This window comes from Phocoena sinus, chromosome 15, assembly GCF_008692025.1.
Source record: "Phocoena sinus isolate mPhoSin1 chromosome 15, mPhoSin1.pri, whole genome shotgun sequence".
NCBI classification, from domain to species: Eukaryota; Metazoa; Chordata; class Mammalia; order Artiodactyla; family Phocoenidae; genus Phocoena; species Phocoena sinus.
Window position 1 is genome coordinate 30,260,010 of NC_045777.1, and position 20,456 is coordinate 30,280,465.

Consider the following 20,456-nt stretch of genomic DNA (forward strand, 5'->3'; position numbering starts at 1 on the left):
GCCAGAATGTGCCTAGATGGATCCCACCACACCCCCCAACACACACACAGCAACACCCACACAACAACCCCAGGAGACCTTGTCTCTCCCACGCTAAACCATTAACTCTATGAAACAACACTGTTCTTTTCCATCTCTTATAGTTTTAGTGTTAACTTTTTATTAGCTAATTTTAGACTTGCAAAAAAGTAAGAGCATTGCAAAAATGCTAGCGTTCCCTTTATATCCCTCACCCAGTTTCCCCTAACATCAACATCTTACCTGACCATAGTACAATTATTAAAACTAGGAAATTCATGTTGGTCCAAGACACTTAACTATAGACCACTTTGAATTTCCCCAGTCTTTCCACTAATGTCCTTTTTCTGTTCCAGGATCCCATCCAGCATCCCACATTGCACTTGGTCGTCTTGTCACCTTAGTTTCTTCCAATCTGTGGTAGTTCCTCAGTCTTTCCTTACAAACTGGGTGCTTCCCTATGTGGCCCTGCATGGTGGACAGTCCCCCTTCTCGAGGGAAATGCAAGCCATAAAAACTTCTTTCAATGGCATTAACTTCTCTGTCTCATTGCTGTGTCGTCTCTATAAATCAGAATCCCACAGCGAACACAGGAGTGGGCTTTAGCAAACAGTCTCATTCAGCGCCTTCAGCTGGTAGAGTGAAAGCAAGGCCTGAGCCTTGGGGCTACTTCTCTGCTGCCAGTGGGTGATTGCAAAAATTCCCCAATTCTTCACACCCTATGAAATATGATTTTGCTGCTCCTCCCTGGAGGGGAGGTGGGGTTTGCCTCCCAATCCCTGGAACCTGGGCCGGCCCTGTGACTTGCTTGGGCCAACAGAATGTTATGGAAGTAAATGTGCCAGTCATGGACTCTCAAGAAGCCTGACAAGCTTCCACATACTCTTCTGCAAGAGGAGATGAGTGAGGTACTTGCCTCAGGATCACAACTACTGGTTCTTCTTTTTGCCTTAGGCTCCAAAAATGCCTTGGTATGGTAACTGATCCTGCCTTTAGTTAAATTTTTGATATTTTGTTCATCGTGGACTTTTGTATTAATTTTGATCTTTAAAAATATTACATTAAAATATTTCTTATCTTGATTACTTATTGTGCCCACGGTGAATGCCTCCCTTGTCGCACTCTAATCCTGGTCCTGCTCACTTAGAACCCTCCCCAGCTGTTATGTGAACAGGCCTGGGCTAGCCCGCTCATCCCCATCACCCTAGCCAACAGCCAGCCAACCCCAGAAGCAGTGACCAGCAGTCGACTGCACATGTATAAGTGAGCTGAGCTGAGACCAATCGAACCACCAGCTGACTTGCCAATTCACAGAATTGGTTATTGTTTTAAGCTACTAAGTTTTGGGGTGGTTTTGTTATGTAGCAACAGCTGATAAAGAAGGTCACTCAGCAACTTTTGCATGAAGCAAGGGGAGAGAGTAAATGGCTGTTCAGAGTGTCCAGGGGAGGCAGGAGAGGTGGAGCAAAGGGAACATTCAAGCTAGGCAACACCATCCTATGCCCTGATATATACGGGGCCTGGCTGTCATCTGAGGCTCCACCCACCAGCCACCGCCCTTTGTCACCCTCAGGGAGCGCCATGGTGTTGAATTTACAGACAGAAAAGACAGAAGTCCCAGGGCAACATGTCTTTCTTCTGACTTCTACTTCGGTGTCCTTTCGAAAATGGCTTCCTTTGTCCCCTCCCGTGGAATAGAGGAGAGGCTGATTAATGTCCAAAGTAAGGGGACTGCAGCAGGCCCCATGCTTCTCTGAAACCTCACCTAAGGACTAGGAGTGGGGTGGGGCTGAGGAAGCATCTGAGGGACAAGAGAGGGTAGGAGATGGCAGGAAGGACGGTCCCAAGGATTTTGTTTGTTTTGCAAGGGCCAGGCTCCAGGGAAGTGGACTCAGTCTGAAATGTAGGACCCCTGGAGTCCAGGCTTCTGTCCCAGCAGTCACTGCCCTCCAAAGAGCTAGGTCCGAATAAAGTGAGTGTAGCAGACACACCTAGGCTGCCTGGACATAGGCCCCTCTGGGTGCCCAGCATGACCCAGCGCCCCCTAGTGACAGGAGGTCAGTGACTACATGACCTTCCCTCCTGGGACTGATGGATTCTCGCTTGAGCTGGAGGGTGTACCCTAGCAGGATCCCGCAGCCCTAAGGAATGGAGACAGCACTGCGCAAATTTTGATGAGGCTCCAGGGTCCTGGAGTAGGTGGTGTGGCGGTAAAATTTCGAAGCTGCCCAAAGGTGCAAGAGGTCTGCAGACTCGCTGGCTCCGCCCCTGGGGGGCGGGGTCCAAGTTCCTGGTGTGGCTGTCAGTAGCCACCTGTCCTTAAGTCTTCTCATCTCAGGAGTCACTTTTCACCAGAGACAGGATCTTGGCTTTTGGACTCTACCTGCTGAGAATGACGTGGGGTGGGGGTGGGGGGCGTCATCCCCTGAGGGCTGGGACCCCAGGCTGCAAGTAATGCGTCAGGGACCCCCTGTCCTCCCTCAGGGAAAACCAGTGACCCAAGAAGAGCCAGAACTTCTTCCTCCCCTGCCCCAGGGGCCTCCAGCATCTGGCCCCAGACAACAGCTTCTCCACGTGGTCTGTCTCATTTCCATACTATAAGCTCAAAAACCTCAGAGTGGGACTTCCCTGGTGGTCCAGTGGCTAAGACTCTGCACTCCCATTGCAGGGGGGCCCTGGTTCGCTCCCTGGTCGGGGAACTAGATCCCACAAGCCGCAACTAAGAGTTCGCATGCTGCAAATAAAGATCCCACGTGCCACAACAAAGATCCTGCATGTCGCAACTAAGACCCAATGCAGCCAAATAAATATTTTTTAAAAACTCAGAGTAAGGGACTGTGAGATGAGGGGCAAGAGGTGGATGGGTGAGCAATGGGAAGTGGAGGGCCCCACCTACCTTGGGGGTACAAGCAGGGCTGTGGGGCACAGGCTTCTCAAGGTGGCTGTTGACAGAGTTCTCAAGGTCTGTGGAGCAATAGGTGGGGGAAGAGTGCTGTGAACATAGGTGGCAAGAGTCCCTGATGCAGGGTGGGGCACAGGGGCTCAAGGTGGCTGGGTGCTAAGTGGAGAGGAGGGGGCCCATCTGGAAGGAGGCAGAAGACAAGAGCCTGTCCCTTTCCTTCCCTCCCCATCTCCCACTGTGCCTCACGCACCCAGGGCCTGGGGCTCTGCAGTGGCTGTCAGGCCCAACTCCATTGGGTGAACACTGCCTAGAGGGTGGCCCCTGCATGGGCCATCTTTGGATCTGAGCAGTGGATGAGAGGCCAGGAGATTGAGACAGTGACCGTTAGTAGGGCACCCTGGGGCTTCTTCCCTGCAGCCAGAGGCTTGCACCCAGGTTGTTCTGTCCAGCTCACTTTCTGTTCCCTCCTGAGAGGAGCCCTTGGGGTCCAGGCTCCAGTTGAGACTCATGCTTTGCCAGGGCCTCTGACACTTCCTCTCTCCAGCCCTGATATTTCTCCTAAGCTCTGGAACCACCCCAGCATCCTCCAGATGTTGGCATCACTCAGGTCCCAAAGAGGGGCGGACTTCCTTCCCCAGTGGTACCTGTATTTGTGCTCCTTGTCATTGGGTGGCCCTGCTGCCCTTGATGACTCCAAGCTATGCTCGGTTGCTCACATCCCATCTCCCAGGGCCTTACCACTTCCTTTGATGTCTCTTGGAAACAGTCTCCTCAATACTTCACCTGGCTGATGACATGCGTTTGCTGCTCCCCCTGTAAGCCCCCAGTGATGACACACCAAGCTCTGACCACCTTGATCCTCTGCTCACAGACCCACAATCAACACTAATTGTGTCAAGGCCCTATCAGCTGGTGCCCTGCCCCTGTTTGGGATGCCCTCTTCCTCCATCTCCAGCCCAAACTTTGCCCTCTCCCTCAGCTTGCCCAGAACGCTCCCAAGGCTAGGCTGTGTCAGATGTGGTCATAGGGCTCATGCCTTGCCCAGCGCCCAGTGAAGGGGCAGCCCTAGACTGACCATGCTTGGTATCATGTGACCCTCATCCCAGGTCGTGGAGAACTGGGTTAGGGGCAGGCCCTTGGCACAAGGGCAGCCAGCACCATAGCTGCCCAATGGTAGCGAAAGGAAAGATGTGCTGGGCCCTGCATTTGGGAACTTGAAGGGGGTAACAGCAGAGATTTAGGCAGAGGAAATGCCAGAAGGCTGAAAGCTCGTGAGAGAGAAGCTGGAGAGGCCTTGAAGGGTACATTGGAGCAGGAATTGCATTATAAGCTGGTGAAAAAACAGGGCAAAGTCAAGGAAGAGGCAGCCTCTTGGTGGGAGAAAAGAAGATATGGACAAGAGGTACTGAATCCCAGCAGTGGGGACCAGGGTAGAGGGCCCTGCATGGATCCACGCCTTTGGCTTCACTGGAAGGCCACTGGGGCCTTCTGCTCAATGCTTCTTTCCATTGCCTTTGCCTGCCTCTGTGCACCTGGGGGCAAGGCCTGAGGACCCCACCCCAGCTGCCCCAGGTCCAGCAGAGCTCTGAGGAGCAGGAACCTTAGCCTCAGTGCCTACCCACTGCACATGGGGTCCCTCCTTGAGCCCCAAAGGCATTGTTGGAGACGGAGTTCCGGGTGCCGGCAGCAGCACCAGGCCAGGCCAGCCCCAGGGAGCAGAGGCAGCAGAAAACTAAGGATCACCGCCAGCGTGAAGGTGTCCTGGTCTGTGGAGGACAGGGTATGGCTGAGTCCTGAGGTGCATCACAGGGGCCCTCCCCACTTGCCCCCCATGGACGCACTTTCAGGCTGCATAGGACCGCTGTCCACGCTACCACCAAACCCTGGCTTGTCACAGAAAGGCGGAGCCCAGCCCAGAGCACAGTGGCAATTACGGTTACTATTGCAAACCTGCAGTGGAAAAGAGAAACGGAGGGTCCCACAAGATCAGGGACTTCCAAGGTCACCCCACACACACCTTTCAGGCCACTCACCCCGCGACCATGGCAGGCGGTCAGGCAGAGCTCCAGCTCTCGGAAGGTAGTGTTCTGGCAGCGCCTTTCCTGGCACACCTATGGGCAGTGTGTGCACTGGGCAGTGAGGGGGAGTGATGCTTTGGCCTGCAGGACTCAAGTGGCAGGGAGGGGTCGGGTGGGCAGGGCTCACCATTCTAGGTCCACACTGGGTGCCTGACTCTACCAGGCCCAAATCAGGCAGGTCCAGCTGGGTGCCGGGCAGCATGAGGGCTCCCTTGCAGGTCACCTGGCGGCTGCCTAGGGGTACGATGGAGTCCACCGGCACCATGTGTGGTGCCAGTGCACTCTGCTCCCCGCCCTGGCACTGCAGTTTCCCACACTGCGCATCGCTAGGGACGAAGTGCAGGGTAGTCAAACAGCGTGGAGTTGCTCCATACCCTCTTCCCCAGCTTCCCCTCCCTCCGCTCCCCACCTCTGCGCACAGGGCACGAAGCTGCTGTCGCTTTGCTGGCCGCAGTTCCCATGGGCGTCTCCCGCAGAGTTCACAACCTGGAAACAAGCCTCCGGGGCTGGGCGGGAGCCTGAGGAAGCATGGGCGGGACTAGCGGGGCAGCCCAGACCTGAACCACGCCCCTTCTGCCTCAGTTTCCCCCCGCCCACCTCCCCCTAGAGCATTAAACTGAGCAGACCCGAGGATGCGGGCGGAGGGTGCGCTCTTGGTCTCACCAGGCCCCCAGAGCTGCTGGCACTGATGCTCCAGCGTGGGACACGCGCCGTCCCGGCAGTAGCCGCGGCCTCTGGCGCAGGGCGAGCCATCCAGTAGGTAAATGTCGGGGGGGCAATAGGGGGAGGCGCCCGTGCAGAATTCAGGGAGGTCACAGTCGCCCGCAGACCGGCGGCAAGGCGCACCCGCCGGCTTCAGCTACGCAGGTGACCCGGGTGGAGGGAAGGCGGCGAGGCATAGAGAGAAAACGAACAGTTAGAGATACACTTCGAGAGCGCCAATCGGACACGAGAGAGCCCTGTGGGGAGGTCCAGGCGAACCCACGCACAGAGCAGAGCCAGCACCCGCAAGGGGGACCGGAGGGCGCCGATTAGCCAAGACCAACAGGCCGGCTCCCAAGTGCCCCCAACCCTCACCCCCAAGCCTCCCATACCCTCACCAAGCAGTGTGCGCAGCAGTCCCCGTGGGTGCACTGGGCCCCCGCACGCAGCGAGCAGTTGTGGGCATGGCAGCAGGAGTCCGGGCACTCCTGGAGCCGGAAAGGCGAGGAGGGACCAGGTGAGGGTGCAGCGCCCAGACCTCCGGGGAGGGGGCAGGCGGGGACCAGCTTGGTCCCCCGGGGCTGGTCGTGCGGACCTGACCTGGCCGGCGCCGCAGTCGCACTCCTCGCCCTCTTCCACGAAGCCATTCCCGCAGTGCGCCCGGGGCACTAGGAGCCCGGAGTCCGGCGCGTTGGAGAGGCACGCGCCCCCTCCCTTGCTGAGGAAGGCGCGCAGCTGGCGGCGGCTGCAGGCGCTAAACACGCGCGGGAACGGGTGCCTACGAGCGGGGGAGGGCGTCGGGCATACGGGGACCATCCCCTGCCAACCCCTGCTCGTCTCCAGTCCCCTCCCCCCGGCACACAGGTGCTTGGCTACGCAGCCGCCGGATGCGCGAACACCGCCTGAGCAACTGGCGGCTAGAATTCTCTAGAGGCAGAGCCCAGAGAGGGTAAGTAACTCGCGCAAAGTCACACGGCGAGCGCGAGGCAGGAGGGTGTGACGCCAAGAGCGAGCAGCCCAGGACCCAAGGTCGAATCCCAACCCAGCGCCGCTCCTCCCGGCGTTGGAGTAACCTCGCAAGTTTGTCCGAAAATAATTTATCATATCGTGAGAATCCACTTTGCCTGCGTTCCCTACACTTCAGCCTCATAAACAACCCTCAGGGCAGGCACTATTACCATCATCCCCATTTCACAGAAGAAGAAACTGAGGGATAACCATTTCGCCCAAAGAAATGCAGCTGAGGAAGGCCCAGGTCCCGCGGAGCCTGTCCTGCAGCCCCTCCCCCGCCCCGGCGCGGGTACCGGGTAGCTGCGGCCATCACGCAGCCGCCCTGCTCCGCCGCTGCCTCCACGCAGCAGCCGTCGGGGTCGTGGCTGAGGCCGAGGCTGTGGCCTATCTCGTGGGCCATGGTGGCTGCAGCACCAATGGGGAGCTCCGAGTGGTCCTGGGAGGGCGTGGGGACGGTCACTGCGGGGTGCGGAGACCACCCCCCAGCACTTCTCCTCCTCCTCCCGTCCCAGGTGGCGCTCACGGTGCTCACGCCTCCAGAGCTCTCCGCGCGGCACATGCCCTCGACCGGCGCCAGGCCCACGGTGGCGCCCTGGAAGGCGCGGCCCCTGAGGGAGGAGCGCGGCTTGACCGGGCGGGCCGGGAGTCCGGGCCGCCCGGCCGGGACCGCGTAGGGGTCGGAGGCACCCACGTGAGCAGCTGAGCCGAGTCGTGTGGCTGCCGTGCCCACAGTCCCTGGCGCCACTGCAGGAAGGCCCAGAGCGTGGCGTTCGCGTCTGACGTGACGCGGCTCTGGTCCTCCTCGGTCCATACTTCCAGGCCGGTCAGCGCCACCTGAATGTCCAGAGTCCTGAGAATCTAAGGGCGCGGCGGGGCAGGGCTGAAGTGGGGGGCCGCCGCGGTGCCCGTGCTTCTCCATGGGAGCGCCCCTCTTTCTTCCCCTCCGTTCCCTCTCTCCATCTCCAAGCCTGCCCCTGTCGTGGTCACCCCAAAAGTGCTCTTCCCCCCACCGACCCAACCTGATCCACATAGCTGGCGACCTCCAGAAGACGCTGTTTGGTGTGGTTCAAGTTCCGGTGCTGGGTCAAGAACTAGAAAGCAGCAAGCAATACCACGTGTGACGACGGGCTGAGCTCACCCCATCCAGGCCTGCCAACCCCCTTGGGGCTTCTCTCACCAGGGTGTGATCCGCCACTATGTACAGCTCCAGGTACCTCGGGCTCCCCAAGGACTCCCGCCTCTCCTGGGAAGGCGGCAATGGTGACCCTGAGTGGCAGGCTGCTGGGCTTGAGCCCTGACCACCAACCCCAATTCCCAGAAAGCACAAAGTTAACTTTAAAATTTTGCTAGAACTTGTTCCTTCAGCCTCCAAATAAAAATGTCAGGACAGGAGGCCCTGAATTGGGGCTGCACATTCCTGTCTCTTCTGATTTTAAAGGGCTCTGGATACTGCATTCCTACCCCCACCCCTGCCCGTGCTCCTGACCCTGATCTGGGTGGCACACGAAAGCCTGGTCATGTCCCTTTTGTCCCCAGGGTCCCTGTAGCCACAGGCCCCTTTCCAGCTGAGCAGCTGCTCCGTCCGGAAGATCTTGTGGGTCAAGAAGTCTTTGGAGTCCCCAGGTGGCCAGGGATGCACATAATAGCTGGCATTGCTGCTGAGTGTGATCAGGCCCCTAGGGTGCAAAGGGGTACAGGGGTGGGCAGTAAAGGAACTCTTTCCCTAGTCCCAGGCCCAGCCCCCTCCCCCAGAACTCCTCACCTCATCCCAGAGCAGATGCTGAGGACTACCCAGGAGTCCAGGAAGCCCCTCACACGCCCATGGTAGTGGCAATGATCCTGGAGAGCAAAGGACCCAGCCCCAAATCTCAGCCAGGACTGAAGTGGGAGGGGCAAGAAAGAAAGCGTGGTGGGGGACTGGCTCCAGCTTCTCCTTAGGAACAGGAGGAGAATGGGGGAAATGGTGGAGAGGCCCTTGGTGGGTGCGTACCCCAGCACTCCTCACCCTGTCCTCAGAGTCCATGGAAATATCTCACCGTGTGGTTGGGGAACAGCACTACTGGCTGCCCATCTGGGCTGTAGTGGGTTTCTGTGTATCCTGGAGCCAGCAGCCTGCTGGGAGGGAGTGTTGCAGAAATTACTTAATCCAGCCCTGCTTCCTCCAGGATGCCCTCTGGTCTTCCTCCCTGATAGCTAATTGAGTAGCTCTATGAGTGAGGCACAGGGCTAGCACTTAGGAAGCAGCCGAAGTGCGTCTTAGGGAAGGGACAGGAGTGACTGTGCATTGCTCAGCTCAGAAAAATCTTGGGCTAGAATGAGCAAGGTGAAGGTCAGGAAGGAGCTTTGGTAATGGCTTAGATGTGGAAATGGGCGTGTGGGAAGCACCAGGGAGGAACAGGAACACGGGAACGTTTGTGGCTCCCCTGGAACCTGTGACAGGCAGCTGGATCCACAGGTCAGGGGTGTTAGAAAGAGACTGGGCAGGAGGAGAGGAGTCAGGAGACACTGCCAAGGAGGTGGGACTTGGAGCCAAGGAAGTGTGTGAACTCCCTAGGTGGCCCTGGCTGCTGCCTACCCTTGTTGGGCATCTGGACAACCCTCTAGCCCACCTCCTCCCATTCAGAGCTCCTTCAAATCTTCTCCTCAGGCCCCCAGATCCCACATATCTCCCCACCTGTCCTTCACTGTTGCTCACCCCCTGCTTCCAGAGAAAACAGAATCCACACCTGCTCCTGCCCTGCCCGTCTGAGCAGGGATCCTCCTCCCTTCCTTCTCCAGACCCCACTCAAGTAATTGAATTCATCTTCGGGCTCCATCTCATCAGGATCCTTCCCACCAAGATGGATCAACCATAAGTAAATTTCTCTTCTTTAAAGAAAATCCTTCACCCCACCTCACCTTGGCCTCTTTACCCGCAGACTGCCCCCAAAGACTTGTGATGCCTGCTTCTCCACTTCCCAGTCTTACTTCCTCCTCCAGCTTTGCTCCCCTACTCCACCCACACACTCAACCTTAGGAGAGAGGTGATGTGATCACCCTTTTTTTTTTTTTTTTTTTTTTTTGCGGTACGCGGGCCTCTCACTGTTGTGGCCTCTCCCGTTGTGGAGCACAGGCTCCAGACGCGCAGGCTCAGCGGCCATGGGTCACGGGCCCAGCCGCTCCGTGGCATGTGGGATCTTCCCGGACCGGGGCACAAACCCATGTCCCCTGCATCGGCAGGCGGATTCTCAACCACTGCGCCACCAGGGAAGCCCTGATCACCCTTTTTAACACATGGGGACATTGAACCCCAGAGAAACTATGGTTAGGCATGGTGGAACCTGAGTTCCACCTGAGTTTGTTCCCAGTGCATGGGGGAGAATAAAACGTGTAGAGTGCTCAGAACAGTGCCTGCAATGAAATAAGCACTTGATAAATGACAGCTGTTGATAACACGGTCTAGATGGTTTCACGAACCCACGCTCCATCTTAGACATTCACCTCCCCCAGCCCGGCTCTGCCTGCTCATTCACCAGCTCAGAATCTTCGGCTTTGCACCATCCTGGACACTCAGCACCAAAATGGCCTTCTGTGATCTGGCCCTGCTAGGACTCCCCAAATTTGTTTCCCCTTGCTCCCCTCCCTCAGATGGAGACTCCCCAGGCAAGCCAGACAAATTGGCAACCCCTCTTGAATGTGCCTTGACCTATGTAGCCACTGTACCTTTGTCCCTGGCATTCCCGAAGCCTGGAGCACCCGCCCATCTTTGGAGTCCATCTTGGATTCTCTTTTGACTCAGCACACCCTGTGAGCACCCACCAGGTGATGCTCACTCATTCCTGGCAGGAAGCTGACAAGATGTTTCTGGGGCCGGGATGAGAGATGTGCCCCACAGCAGGGCTGACCCAGCCTCAATAGCCCACTTCAGCCTTGAGGGAGCCAGTCATGGGCTAGCATGACTTACCCTGTCACCTGCACCTCCTCCTCTGGGGTTCTCACCCCAACCAGCCTCCATCTAGGGTTCCCATCAGTCTCTGTCCCCAGCACTGAACCCTCCCCAGAGAGAGGGGCTATTCTTGGCTCCCAGCTCTTTCCCCGGCCTGGTACTCACTGATTCTTCTCCAGCTCTAGCAGGAGCTCCTGGCCTTCAGCCTTCAAGACCACCAGCCCCACTTCTAGCTTCGAGACCTGGGCAAGAAGGAGTGTAGGGCTGAGAGGGCGGGCATCCAGGTCCCCTGCCTGCCAGGAAGCAGGAAGGATGTGGAGCTGACTGGCAAGGGAGTTCATGGGGAGAGCACAGGGGCACGGGGCAGAAGGCCCCCGCTTGCCATTGTGGGTGTGGATGGGTGTGGGGTGAGAACTTGCAAAAGTGCTTTCAAACTCAGAATGTTTGTTGTTCTGACAGCAGCCATTTGACAGAGCCTGCTAGGTGCACTCCACATCCTCCCTGGAGAGACAAGTGGTTTCAGAAAGACGCCATGCCTTGCCCAAGGTTACTGGGCTCTTCCTCTGGTCTTCCCTCCTCTTTCATGCCCAGAAGCCTTCCTCTAAGTAGGGAGGAGAGTGGGGTCCTGAAGACATTGATGCAGGAGAGTGGGGTAGCCACGGCTCAGGCCTCCTCACAACCTCTCCTTTCTGTACCTTGCTGTTCCCCACTCCCTGTAGAATTCAGACTTAGTACCTCCACCACCAATGCTGACTAGCTGCCCCCCCCAAATTTTCCTACGCCTCTAGCAGGCTCGCCCCACACCTGCTTCACTGAGCCCATGAGGTAAACACTGACTCACACGCCTTGCCAAGAGAAAAACTCTGGTTTTCTTGGCTAGATGTCAGGAGGGTGGGCCTGGGCCAGCCTGCCCACCTCTCCTTCCCCTACCCTCTTTGCCATTTCCACCCTGTGGGAATACCCCATCTGCCCGCTTTGTCCACTCCCTGGCTGGGGGCCCAGAGCTGGAGCGGGCCAGGAGCCTCCTGGAGAGCAGCTGTGTCCTTGGAATGCTGGCCCCCACTTTTGCTGGCCCTTCCCTTTTATCCCACAATGCACTGGCCTGGGCCGCAGGCCAAGAGGCTCAGAGTCTTGTGGAGGGGGCCTTCCTCTGCAGGTGGGGAGCAAATAGTCCCCTCCCCCAGCCAAAGGCCGCCCTAGGCCCCAAGCATGAGCTCATGTGGCCGGAATGCCACTTGTTTTATTGGAGAAAGATTTGCACTGAGGAAAGGAGGCAGCCCAGATGGAAAGCTTCCTCTTGCCCCACCCCCATCGCTCTCTCTCTGTCCCTCTGCAGCTCCTGCTGTCCTCATTTCTTGCCCTCCTGGTGACCCTGCCCTTCACCATGCACTCCGTCTCCAACCTAAAATGTAGGTGTTTCCTGCCTCTGGGACAGGACACCCTGCCACTCTGTCTGCTGTCCTCATCTTGGCAGTCTTCCCAGGGACAAAAAAATTGAGGAAAGCAAATTCCCTCTGGCACTCCCCTCCTATTTGGTCACAGCCCAGGCCAGGCCCAGAGGGAGGTCCGCAGTCAGGGTGGTCTCAGCATGTGATGTCCCTTCCCCTATGCCGGTGATGAACAATCTCAAAGCTCGGGCTGGCACCATGCTGACCACTTGAATGGGGGCCCTGAGGGTCTGGGAGACCCAGTGAGGGCCCTAGGTTGAGAGTTGCTGGGCCTGTGGGGGCCCCCCGGCCTACACGGCAGTGCTCTCCTGCCTTCCTCCTTGCAGGCTTGGACAGTGGATTGTCTTCTCTTTCCTGAAAATTCATGATGAAAAGGGTGCTCTAGGCTTGGGGAACATTGGCGAATGGTTTCTTCTGGGTTAAAGAGCTGTGTGACCTTGGGCAGTTTCTCCAGCCTCTCTGGGCTTCAGTTTGCCCCTCTGTGAAATGGGCATACAAAGGCTGTTGGTCTCCATGCAGCACAGCTGTGTGGCACATACAGATGGGGGCAAGGTTATTCTGAAAGTGTGTGATGGATGGCTGTTGGGAGGAGACTGGGACAGAGCATCCAGAAGAAGCAAAACAGGGTGGGCTTGCATTTGGGGGCACTAGGAGAGAGTGACTACTGGGCAGAAGTGGCGTGAGCCAGTGAGACAAGTTTCAGGCCCCTAAATGGCAGCGTCCTGGAGAGGACAGCAATTCATCCACAGGGTCACATGTTCTGGTAAACTTCGCAAAAGGAAGATATTTTGGTGTTTTCTTAAAGAGGTCCTTGAAAAGCTTCTGGCCCCACCTCTGCCTGATGGGGTGGAGGTGGCCTGAATAACACTGGGAAGAGATGGTTAAGGAGGAGGTGGGGTGGAGGAAACTGGAAAATGACTTCCATGTGTGCAGCCTCTCTCCATCTAGACGTCTCCCACCTGCCCCTGCCAAACCTTCGGGGAGGGGCCTGAAGGACTCTGGGGATCTAGGGACCCCAGCGAAACTGCCACGTGATATCTGGGGAGGGGCAAAGGGGCTGAGAGACCCTGGGCCTCTGCAGAGTAAGGGATGACCTGGCACTGACCGGCTGCTCCAGGGTGACCATGTGCCGGGGTCGTCCATCCAGAACCCAGTGCAGGGTGACTGGCTCTCCAGGGGTGTTTCCTGGGGAGAGGACAGAGCACAGGGTGAGGGGAACCTGAGGGACATAGGGAAATTGGAGACAACAGAGGGATAGAGTTAGAGGATGTCAGCAGGCAGGAACAGGAGACTCCATCTTCAATACTCAAAAGTTTAGCCTGGGGCTTCCCTGGTGGTGCAGTGGTTGAGAGTCCTCCTGCCGATGCAGGGGACACGGGTTCGTGCCCCGGTCTGGGAAGATCCCACGTGCCGCGGAGCAGCTGGGCCCGTGAGCCATGGCTGCTGAGCCTGCGCATCCGGAGCCTGTGCTCCGCAATGGGAGAGGCCACAATAGTGAGAGGGCCGCGTACCACCAAAAAAAACAGTTTAGCCTGGAGAAGGGTGGCCACCCATGAGGCATCCTTGGAACTGAGGAGCCACCAGGGAGGTGGCAGAAGAGAGACAGAGGAGCCTGGGAAGAACTGCTCAGCTGGGCACTTGGGAGACCCACTGACCTTGGGAGGGGAGAATTGGGGTCAAAGATCACAAGGAAGAGACCAAGGCCCCTAATACAGAGGGGAAAGGAAATGGGAGGCAGCTTCGGGTATTTTTAGACTGGGCAGCAGATGCTTTTAGGGTGAGAGATCTGTGAAGACAGGACGCCTGTGTCTCCCCCACCATCTGAGAAAAACAACAGCCAGATGTTGCCCAAAGCTCCCTCTGGGGGCTTCATGCTGGGGTTAGGGCTTCCAGGGACACTGGCCCAGAAGCCCCCTCCTCGTGTCTTCAGGAGTAGGGGGGTTTGTTTGGGAGACAGAGCCTGAGTGCTCCCAGGACGGGAATGCTTAAAGGGGGCTCCAGGAGGAATACCAGAGCGAAGCATTACTCAGAAAGCACCTGGAATGCTCCCCTGGAATGCTCCCAGCCCCCCTGCCAAGTGGACCCCGGAAACTCTCACCACACCCGCCCTGCAGGAATCAGACCTCAGGCTGCCCAGAGCCTACAGGCAGCCTTCCCTCCATCCCTGGGGAAGCCCAGCTCCCAGAACTGAGAGCTCCCCAACCCCCTCCCAGCCCTGGCCCCAGCCCTACCCAGGCTGAGATGGCTGCCCATAGAAGTGGCTCAACTCCTGCCAGGCCACACCGACTCCTTTCTCCTTCTCCATCTCCTCCTGCAGACCCCATCATCAAAGACCTGGAATCGCAGCCACTCCAGGAAGTCCCCTTCTTCCAAGAAGCCCTCCTTGAATGGATCAGCAGTTTCCATCAGGTAGATGGGGGTGGGGGTGGGGAGGTGCAGGGCCTTGGAATTGAGGCTGAAGGGCCAGTGTAGGGAGGGGTCTGAGTGCGGGGTGGGGGCGGTCTTAGGCTAGAGAGGACTTAACTCGGCGTGGAGCACCAGGTCCAGCTGGCCCTGGGTTTCCCAGGGTGGAGAGGGGAAGGTGTGCCTGTGTGCATGTGTGAGTGTGGGTTCTCCTCCTGGCCCTGTGCACACACGCTGGCCATTGGCACCTTGACGGGGGCAAGGAGGCAGAGATGGAGCTGTGGTGAGTAGGTGGATGGGAGTGGAAACTGAGGAGCCAGTGTGGTGTTGGGGAGCATAGAGTCCCTCTCCATTCCTCCCAGGGGTCCCTTCATCCTCCCCTGACCCCAGACTGAAGAGGAGGGAGCAGCGGAATGCCTGGGGACCATCCCCAAAGGCATGAGGGCTGTCATCCCTCCCACTCCACGCCCCAGAACAGGGCAGGACCCTATCCCTGTTGCCGCCCACCCCCCCACCCCTGCACAGTGCTCTAGAACCCACTGTCGCCAGGCTGCCCGGCCCTTCCTGCCCGCCTTGTCAGGCACTTGATGTACAGGACTCCGCCAATCCTCCCACCCTTTGGGAGAGGTTTTCATCAGCCCCATCTCACAGAGTTTGTAGAGGTCAAACTGAGAAGAGACAGAGCTGCAGTCTTCCCCCAGGGCCCTGCTAAACAGACACCTTCTGTTTGAAGCCGTTTCTATCTAACCAAACAAGGCAACATAAACAATATACACACTGCCCCAAGGCCCTGGGATGAGGAGGTGAACATGGAATGATGCATGAGTGTGGAGGCCACAGCTAGTCCCTTAGTGTGAGAGCGCAACAGGGACTCCAGGGCACCGGTGGTCTCGGGCTTCCTGGAGGATGGAGGCCCGCTGAACCCTAGGAGATGAAGGTGCAGGAACCTTCATACTGGCGGATGGGGCCACAGCAGAGAATCCAGAGGGGTTTGGGGGTGCTGAGCGGCTGCTTGAAGGGAAGGGGCCCTGCCACTCTGCTTCGCCATTGACACAGGGTATCTGGGCACAGTGTGCAAGTCTGGGCCCTGAGGCCAGCACAACTGCAGTTGAGAGTCCCTGGGCAATTCCCACAGAGACTCTCCCAAACCCTCCCCATGCCCTGTCCTCCTGGCCCGCGCGATCCCCGGGGATTTCCGACCCTCCATCCCCGACAGCGACCTCGCGGCGCACTCCCACTCACCTTGAAACGCCTCAGCCCCCCACACCGGCCACGGCAGTCGCAGTAGCAGCAGCAGCCCCAACGCCGGCGACCCTCGAGCTCTCCGATACCCCGGGCGCATAGCTGTGAGCGTCTAGCGTCTGAGCTGTGGCTCCCAGCTCTCGGCTCCGCCCCGGCTGGATCGCGGCCGACCCACGCCCTCCGCAGCCGGCCCGCCGCCTCCCAACCCTCCCGCACCCCCATCCTGGCGCGCAACCCCCTTCTCGCGCGACCCCGCACGGAGCCCCGCCTGCCCGCGCCACCATCTCAGCCCATCAGTCCTGACCCCGGCAGGCGTGTGCCCTCGGGGAGCCGGGACCACCCTGTCGCGTCTAGGGGTTAGAGCTCGGTGGGGCGGGAGACCCTCGCGAGCCAACCCGCCGCATAGGTCTCAGAGGGCCCCCTATTCGTTGGGGTGGGAAGTGGAGATGGGGCGGGGACGCTCGGGAAGGGCCCTTGAGGACCAGAGCGGGGAGGCGGGGACAGTGCTAGGGGGCCACCTGTTGCTGCTCCGGTCTGCCCAGGAAGCGCCCCCCTCCATGGTCTCCTGGATCGGACCTTTGTCCTCGCCTTGACACCAGTCACGCCCAGAGTCGCCCGGGTGAGAGACTGGCGGGCCCTAGGAGAAGGGATGCCCGGGCGACCGCGACAGGCAGTTGCGGCCACAGCCCCAAGTTAGTCTCTGTTCCGTGGTGGCCGCCAGCGCCTGTGCCCGAGGTGCGCGGGTCGGTCGGGAGGAGGAGCGGAGGCCGCGGTCCTGCGGGCTCCCTGCACGGCAAAGGCGAGGCGGTGGAACAGGCGGGCGGGCGGAGAGGGGTGCAACCCTTTGTCCCTGGTGGTGGCCGGGGGGTGGGGGTGGGGCGAGGAATGGCACAAAGCCATAGACTCCCACACGTGCGGGAGCCTTTTGGCTTTTGTTTCTTGTTTTAAAAAGTTTGTGTACTGAGTAGTAAATTCGGATAGCGAATAGCAAGTATTCCGATAGCGAGGGATGTTAAATTTAAGCAAATCTGTTTGTTTATGAGAATTCAAAATGCGCCAGTTCAGTTAGTAAGAGTTGCAGTGGGCAAGGTAACCTATGTTGGCCTCATTCAAACATCAAAAAGTATGGTGAGAGGTATAGGGAACATCCCATCCTCTCAGACCACGCCCCTCCAACAGGAAGCTATTATAAGCTTCTTGTATAGGCTTTTAGATTAGTTTATGCGTGTCCACAACAATACAAACACTTTTTTTCCTCTTTTTTTTTCTGTACCTTGAGTTTTTTCACTTAATACCCTTGGAGATCCTTCTTATCAGTGGTCTCCTTAACATACTATTCTTTTTCTTTTTCTTTCTTGTTTTGGCCTTGCCATGCAGCATATGGGATCTTAGTTCCCCTGACCAGGGATTGAACCTGTGCTCCCTGCAGTGGAAGTGCAGAGTCTTAACAACTGGACCACCAGGGAAGTCCACATTAACACTATTATTTTTTTTTAATATTTATTTATTTGGTTGTGCCAGGTCTTAGTTGCAGCAGGTGGGCTCCTTAGTTGTGGCATGCGAACTCCCAGTTGCAGCATGTGTGTGGGATCTAGTTCCCTGACCAGGGATCGAACCTAGGCCCCTGCATTGGGAGCACAGAATCTTATCCACTGTGCCACCAGGGAAGTCCCAACACTATTCTTATGATCATTACTATCATTCTACTATGATTACTTTGGATTTTAAAATTACAATAAAATGTACTTACTTTAAGTGTACAATTAGATGAGTTTTGATAAATTTATACACCTATGTAATCACCACCACAATCTAGATAGAACCTTTCCATCACCCCGAAATAGTTTTCCTGTGCCCCTTCCCAGTCAATCTCTCCCACTTCTAACCCCAGGCAACCACTGATATACTTTCTGTCTATAGATAAGATTTGCCTGTTCTAGAACTTCATACAAGTAGAATCATAAAACATGTACTCTTTTGTGTCTGGTTTCCTTCCCTCTTTGTTTTTGAGATTCATTTTCATTGGTTCATGTAGCAGTAATTTGCTCTTTTGTAGTGCTGAGTATGTTCAATGGTAAGGGGGAAGCACGGTTTCTCTATTCTCCAGCTAGGCATTTGGGTTCTTTTCCAGTTTGGGCTCTTCTAAATATGGCCGCTACAAATTGCTGTGTAAATCTGTATGAACATGTTTTCATTTCTCATCTGTAAATACCTTGAAGTAGAATTGCAAGGTCATACAGTAAAGGGCATGTTTAATTTTTTAAAGAAACTATTTTCCAAAGTGTCTGTACCATTTTACATTCCCACTAGCAATGTGTCAGAGTTCTCCATATCCTCACCAACATTTTAGTGTTGTCAACCTTTTATTTACTTATTTATTTATTTGGCTGCATTGGGTCTTTGTTGCTGCACCCAGGCTTTCTCTAGTTGCAGCGAGCAGGGCTATTCTTCATTTCGCTGCAGTGTGCCGGCTTCTCATTGCAGTGGCTTCTCTTGTTGCAGAGCACGGGCTCTAGGCGCACGGGCTTCAGTAGTTGTGGCACACGGGCTCAGTAGTTGTGGCTTGCAGGCTCTAGAGCGCAGGCCCAGTAGTTGTGGCGCACGGGCTTAGTTGCTCCACAGCATGTGGGATCTTCCTGGACCGGGTATCGAACCTGTATCCCCTGCACTGGCAGGCAGATTCTCAACCACTGCACCACCAGGGAAGTCCCCAACCTTTTAAAATTTTAGCCATTCTAATGAGTATGCAGCATTCTCATCATTTTTAATAGCTGAATGCTATCATTTATTCATAGTCTCCTCTTGGGCATATAAATGGTTTCCAGTCCCTTTACTATTACAAACAATGCTGTAATGGATAGTTATATACACAACTTCATCTGTGAGATGATATCCTACAAGCAGGATTGCTGGGTCAAAGGATACGTGTGTTTGTGATTTGGGTAGATAGAGTTAAATTGCCCTCTGATTTGTGCCAATTCACAGTTGTACCAGCGATATCTGCAGTGCTCATTTTCCCACAACCTTACCAACACAGTTATCAAAATGTAATATTTGCTAGTCTGAAAGTGAAAGCACAGTCTCCATTTGCATTTTGTCTTATGAGTGAGGTTGAATATTTGTTCAAACATTTAAGAGCCGTTTGTATTTCTTTTTCCCTGAATTGCCTGTTCATATCCACAGCTCATTTTTCTGTTGGGTCTTTCTCTTAACAACTTGAAGGAACTCTATATATAAGGGAGATGAACCCTTTGTCTGGAGTATGAGTTGCAAATATTTTCCCCAGTTTGTGAGATGTATCCAGCCTGTGGTGTGTGGCTTCAGCTCAGTTATACTCATTGCTGAGTAACATTTGATTGTGTGACTATAACCACACTTTTCTTTCACTGACACTACTGTTGCTGGAGCTTTGAGTGGTTCTTAGTTGTGAGATGTTATAAAAAATGCTGCTGTGGACATTCATACGCATGGGTCCTTGGCTTCCTCCCTTTGCCTGTCCTGCTTCCTCCATCCCTTTACTGGTCTCCCCTGGGAACACGTTCTTAATAGGTCACTTGCACATGAAACCTTGTAATGGGGAATGAGACCTAGTACAGACATAGATGGCTTTGGTCATGATGGGTGCTCCAGTGTAGACAGGCTGGAGAGGCATCAACCCCTCCCCCTGTGGATGAGAACTTGTATCTTCTTAATTTGCCTTCTCTCAGAATCCACATTCTCTTTTGGAATCTCTGGTTGTGCTCCTGGTTCAACATGAAAGAGCCTGGGCCTCTCTGTCCACCCCTACTCTTCCCCACATCCTCCCTGAACGGGGAAAGAGAGGGGCTCTTTTTGCCCTGGGGACTGACAGCAGCAGAGGCCACCCCTCCAGGACAGAATTCCTGATATTCCTGCTGGATGACCAAGAGGCAGAGAGTAAGGCATCCTGTCACACTCTTGGTCCATTTTGCTATCTCTTTTCTTACCCGAAGAGGCTTTGGGGAGGAGTAGGGGTGAACAGAGAGACCAGGCTTCCATCTTGAAACAGGAGCTCAACTGGAGATCCCAAAAGAGAATGTGGATCCTGAGAGAGGGCAAATTAGGAAGATACAAGTGCCGACCATAGTAAAGGAAACAGTCCTGAAGAGGAAGAAGAGAGGGACAGCTAAGAAAGCTCCAGAGGCCACGGGGCAGAACAACACCAATGTGCACCCTGGCCCGGAGGTGGCGCAAGTCCCATGACCTGGGGGCCAGGGAAGCAGAGCAACCTCCAGGGCAGCCAGACTCTGAAAGCAGAGGGGAGGCTTCAGCACACTGGCTGACTCCTACTCACACTGCAGACCGTGGCCTTGGTGTCTTCTTGTCCAGGGGCCCTCCCTGACTCGAAGCCGGCCACTGTCCCCTGCACTATCCTTCTCACTGCACCACATCTCACACAGCAATGCACTTGCCCATTGCCTTGTCCCTCTCCTCCAGACCTTAAGTTCTGTAGGCTCTGGGACAATGTTCGCTGCCTGGCACAGGACCTGGCACACAGTCAGTGCTAATAAAATGAGGGGGACATGTAGCTTAAAAGCCATAGAGGGACTGGAGTCCTTGCAAAGTGGATGCCTCCCAAACTCAGATAAGCTGTGTCCAAGCATGTAAGAGGAATTTTCTGCTAAAATCTCAGAGCAACTGTTTGTTTACATTCGAAGGTTGCAGAGGAGGGGCTGGGGTCATTGGACCAAAGTTGAAGAAGAAGGGTC

The 20,456-nt window shown here is 56.0% G+C and overlaps 1 protein-coding gene across 3 annotated transcripts; it reads right to left on the bottom strand.

The window, feature by feature from the left end:
• Positions 1 to 133: 133 nt before the first annotated feature.
• On the bottom strand, positions 134 to 15,894 carry ADAM33 (ADAM metallopeptidase domain 33). Of its 3 annotated transcripts, XR_004345765.1 has the most exons (21): positions 15,730 to 15,888; positions 13,190 to 13,269; positions 10,802 to 10,878; positions 8,748 to 8,826; positions 8,474 to 8,550; positions 8,198 to 8,387; positions 7,889 to 7,954; positions 7,731 to 7,802; positions 7,403 to 7,569; positions 7,235 to 7,319; positions 7,005 to 7,147; positions 6,301 to 6,478; positions 6,099 to 6,188; positions 5,662 to 5,857; positions 5,408 to 5,516; positions 5,126 to 5,324; positions 4,954 to 5,031; positions 4,762 to 4,870; positions 4,539 to 4,686; positions 2,915 to 2,982; positions 134 to 2,404 (listed from the first exon to the last, which is right to left on the bottom strand). XR_004345765.1 is itself a non-coding variant. In XM_032605117.1 (20 exons), exons 1-20 carry the CDS (start codon positions 15,827 to 15,829, stop codon positions 3,163 to 3,165), a joined length of 2,343 nt encoding a protein of 780 aa, XP_032461008.1. In that variant the 5' UTR covers positions 15,830 to 15,890; the 3' UTR covers positions 3,012 to 3,162. The 3 variants fall into 3 exon arrangements, 1 of the variants encoding a protein (XP_032461008.1); XM_032605117.1 differs by lacking the exons at positions 134 to 2,404; positions 2,915 to 2,982 and adding an exon at positions 3,012 to 3,262 and having other exon boundaries at positions 15,730 to 15,890; XR_004345766.1 differs by lacking the exons at positions 134 to 2,404; positions 2,915 to 2,982; positions 4,539 to 4,686 and having other exon boundaries at positions 4,806 to 4,870; positions 5,126 to 5,232; positions 7,005 to 7,569; positions 8,474 to 8,644; positions 15,730 to 15,894.
• Positions 15,895 to 20,456: the final 4,562 nt, after the last annotated feature.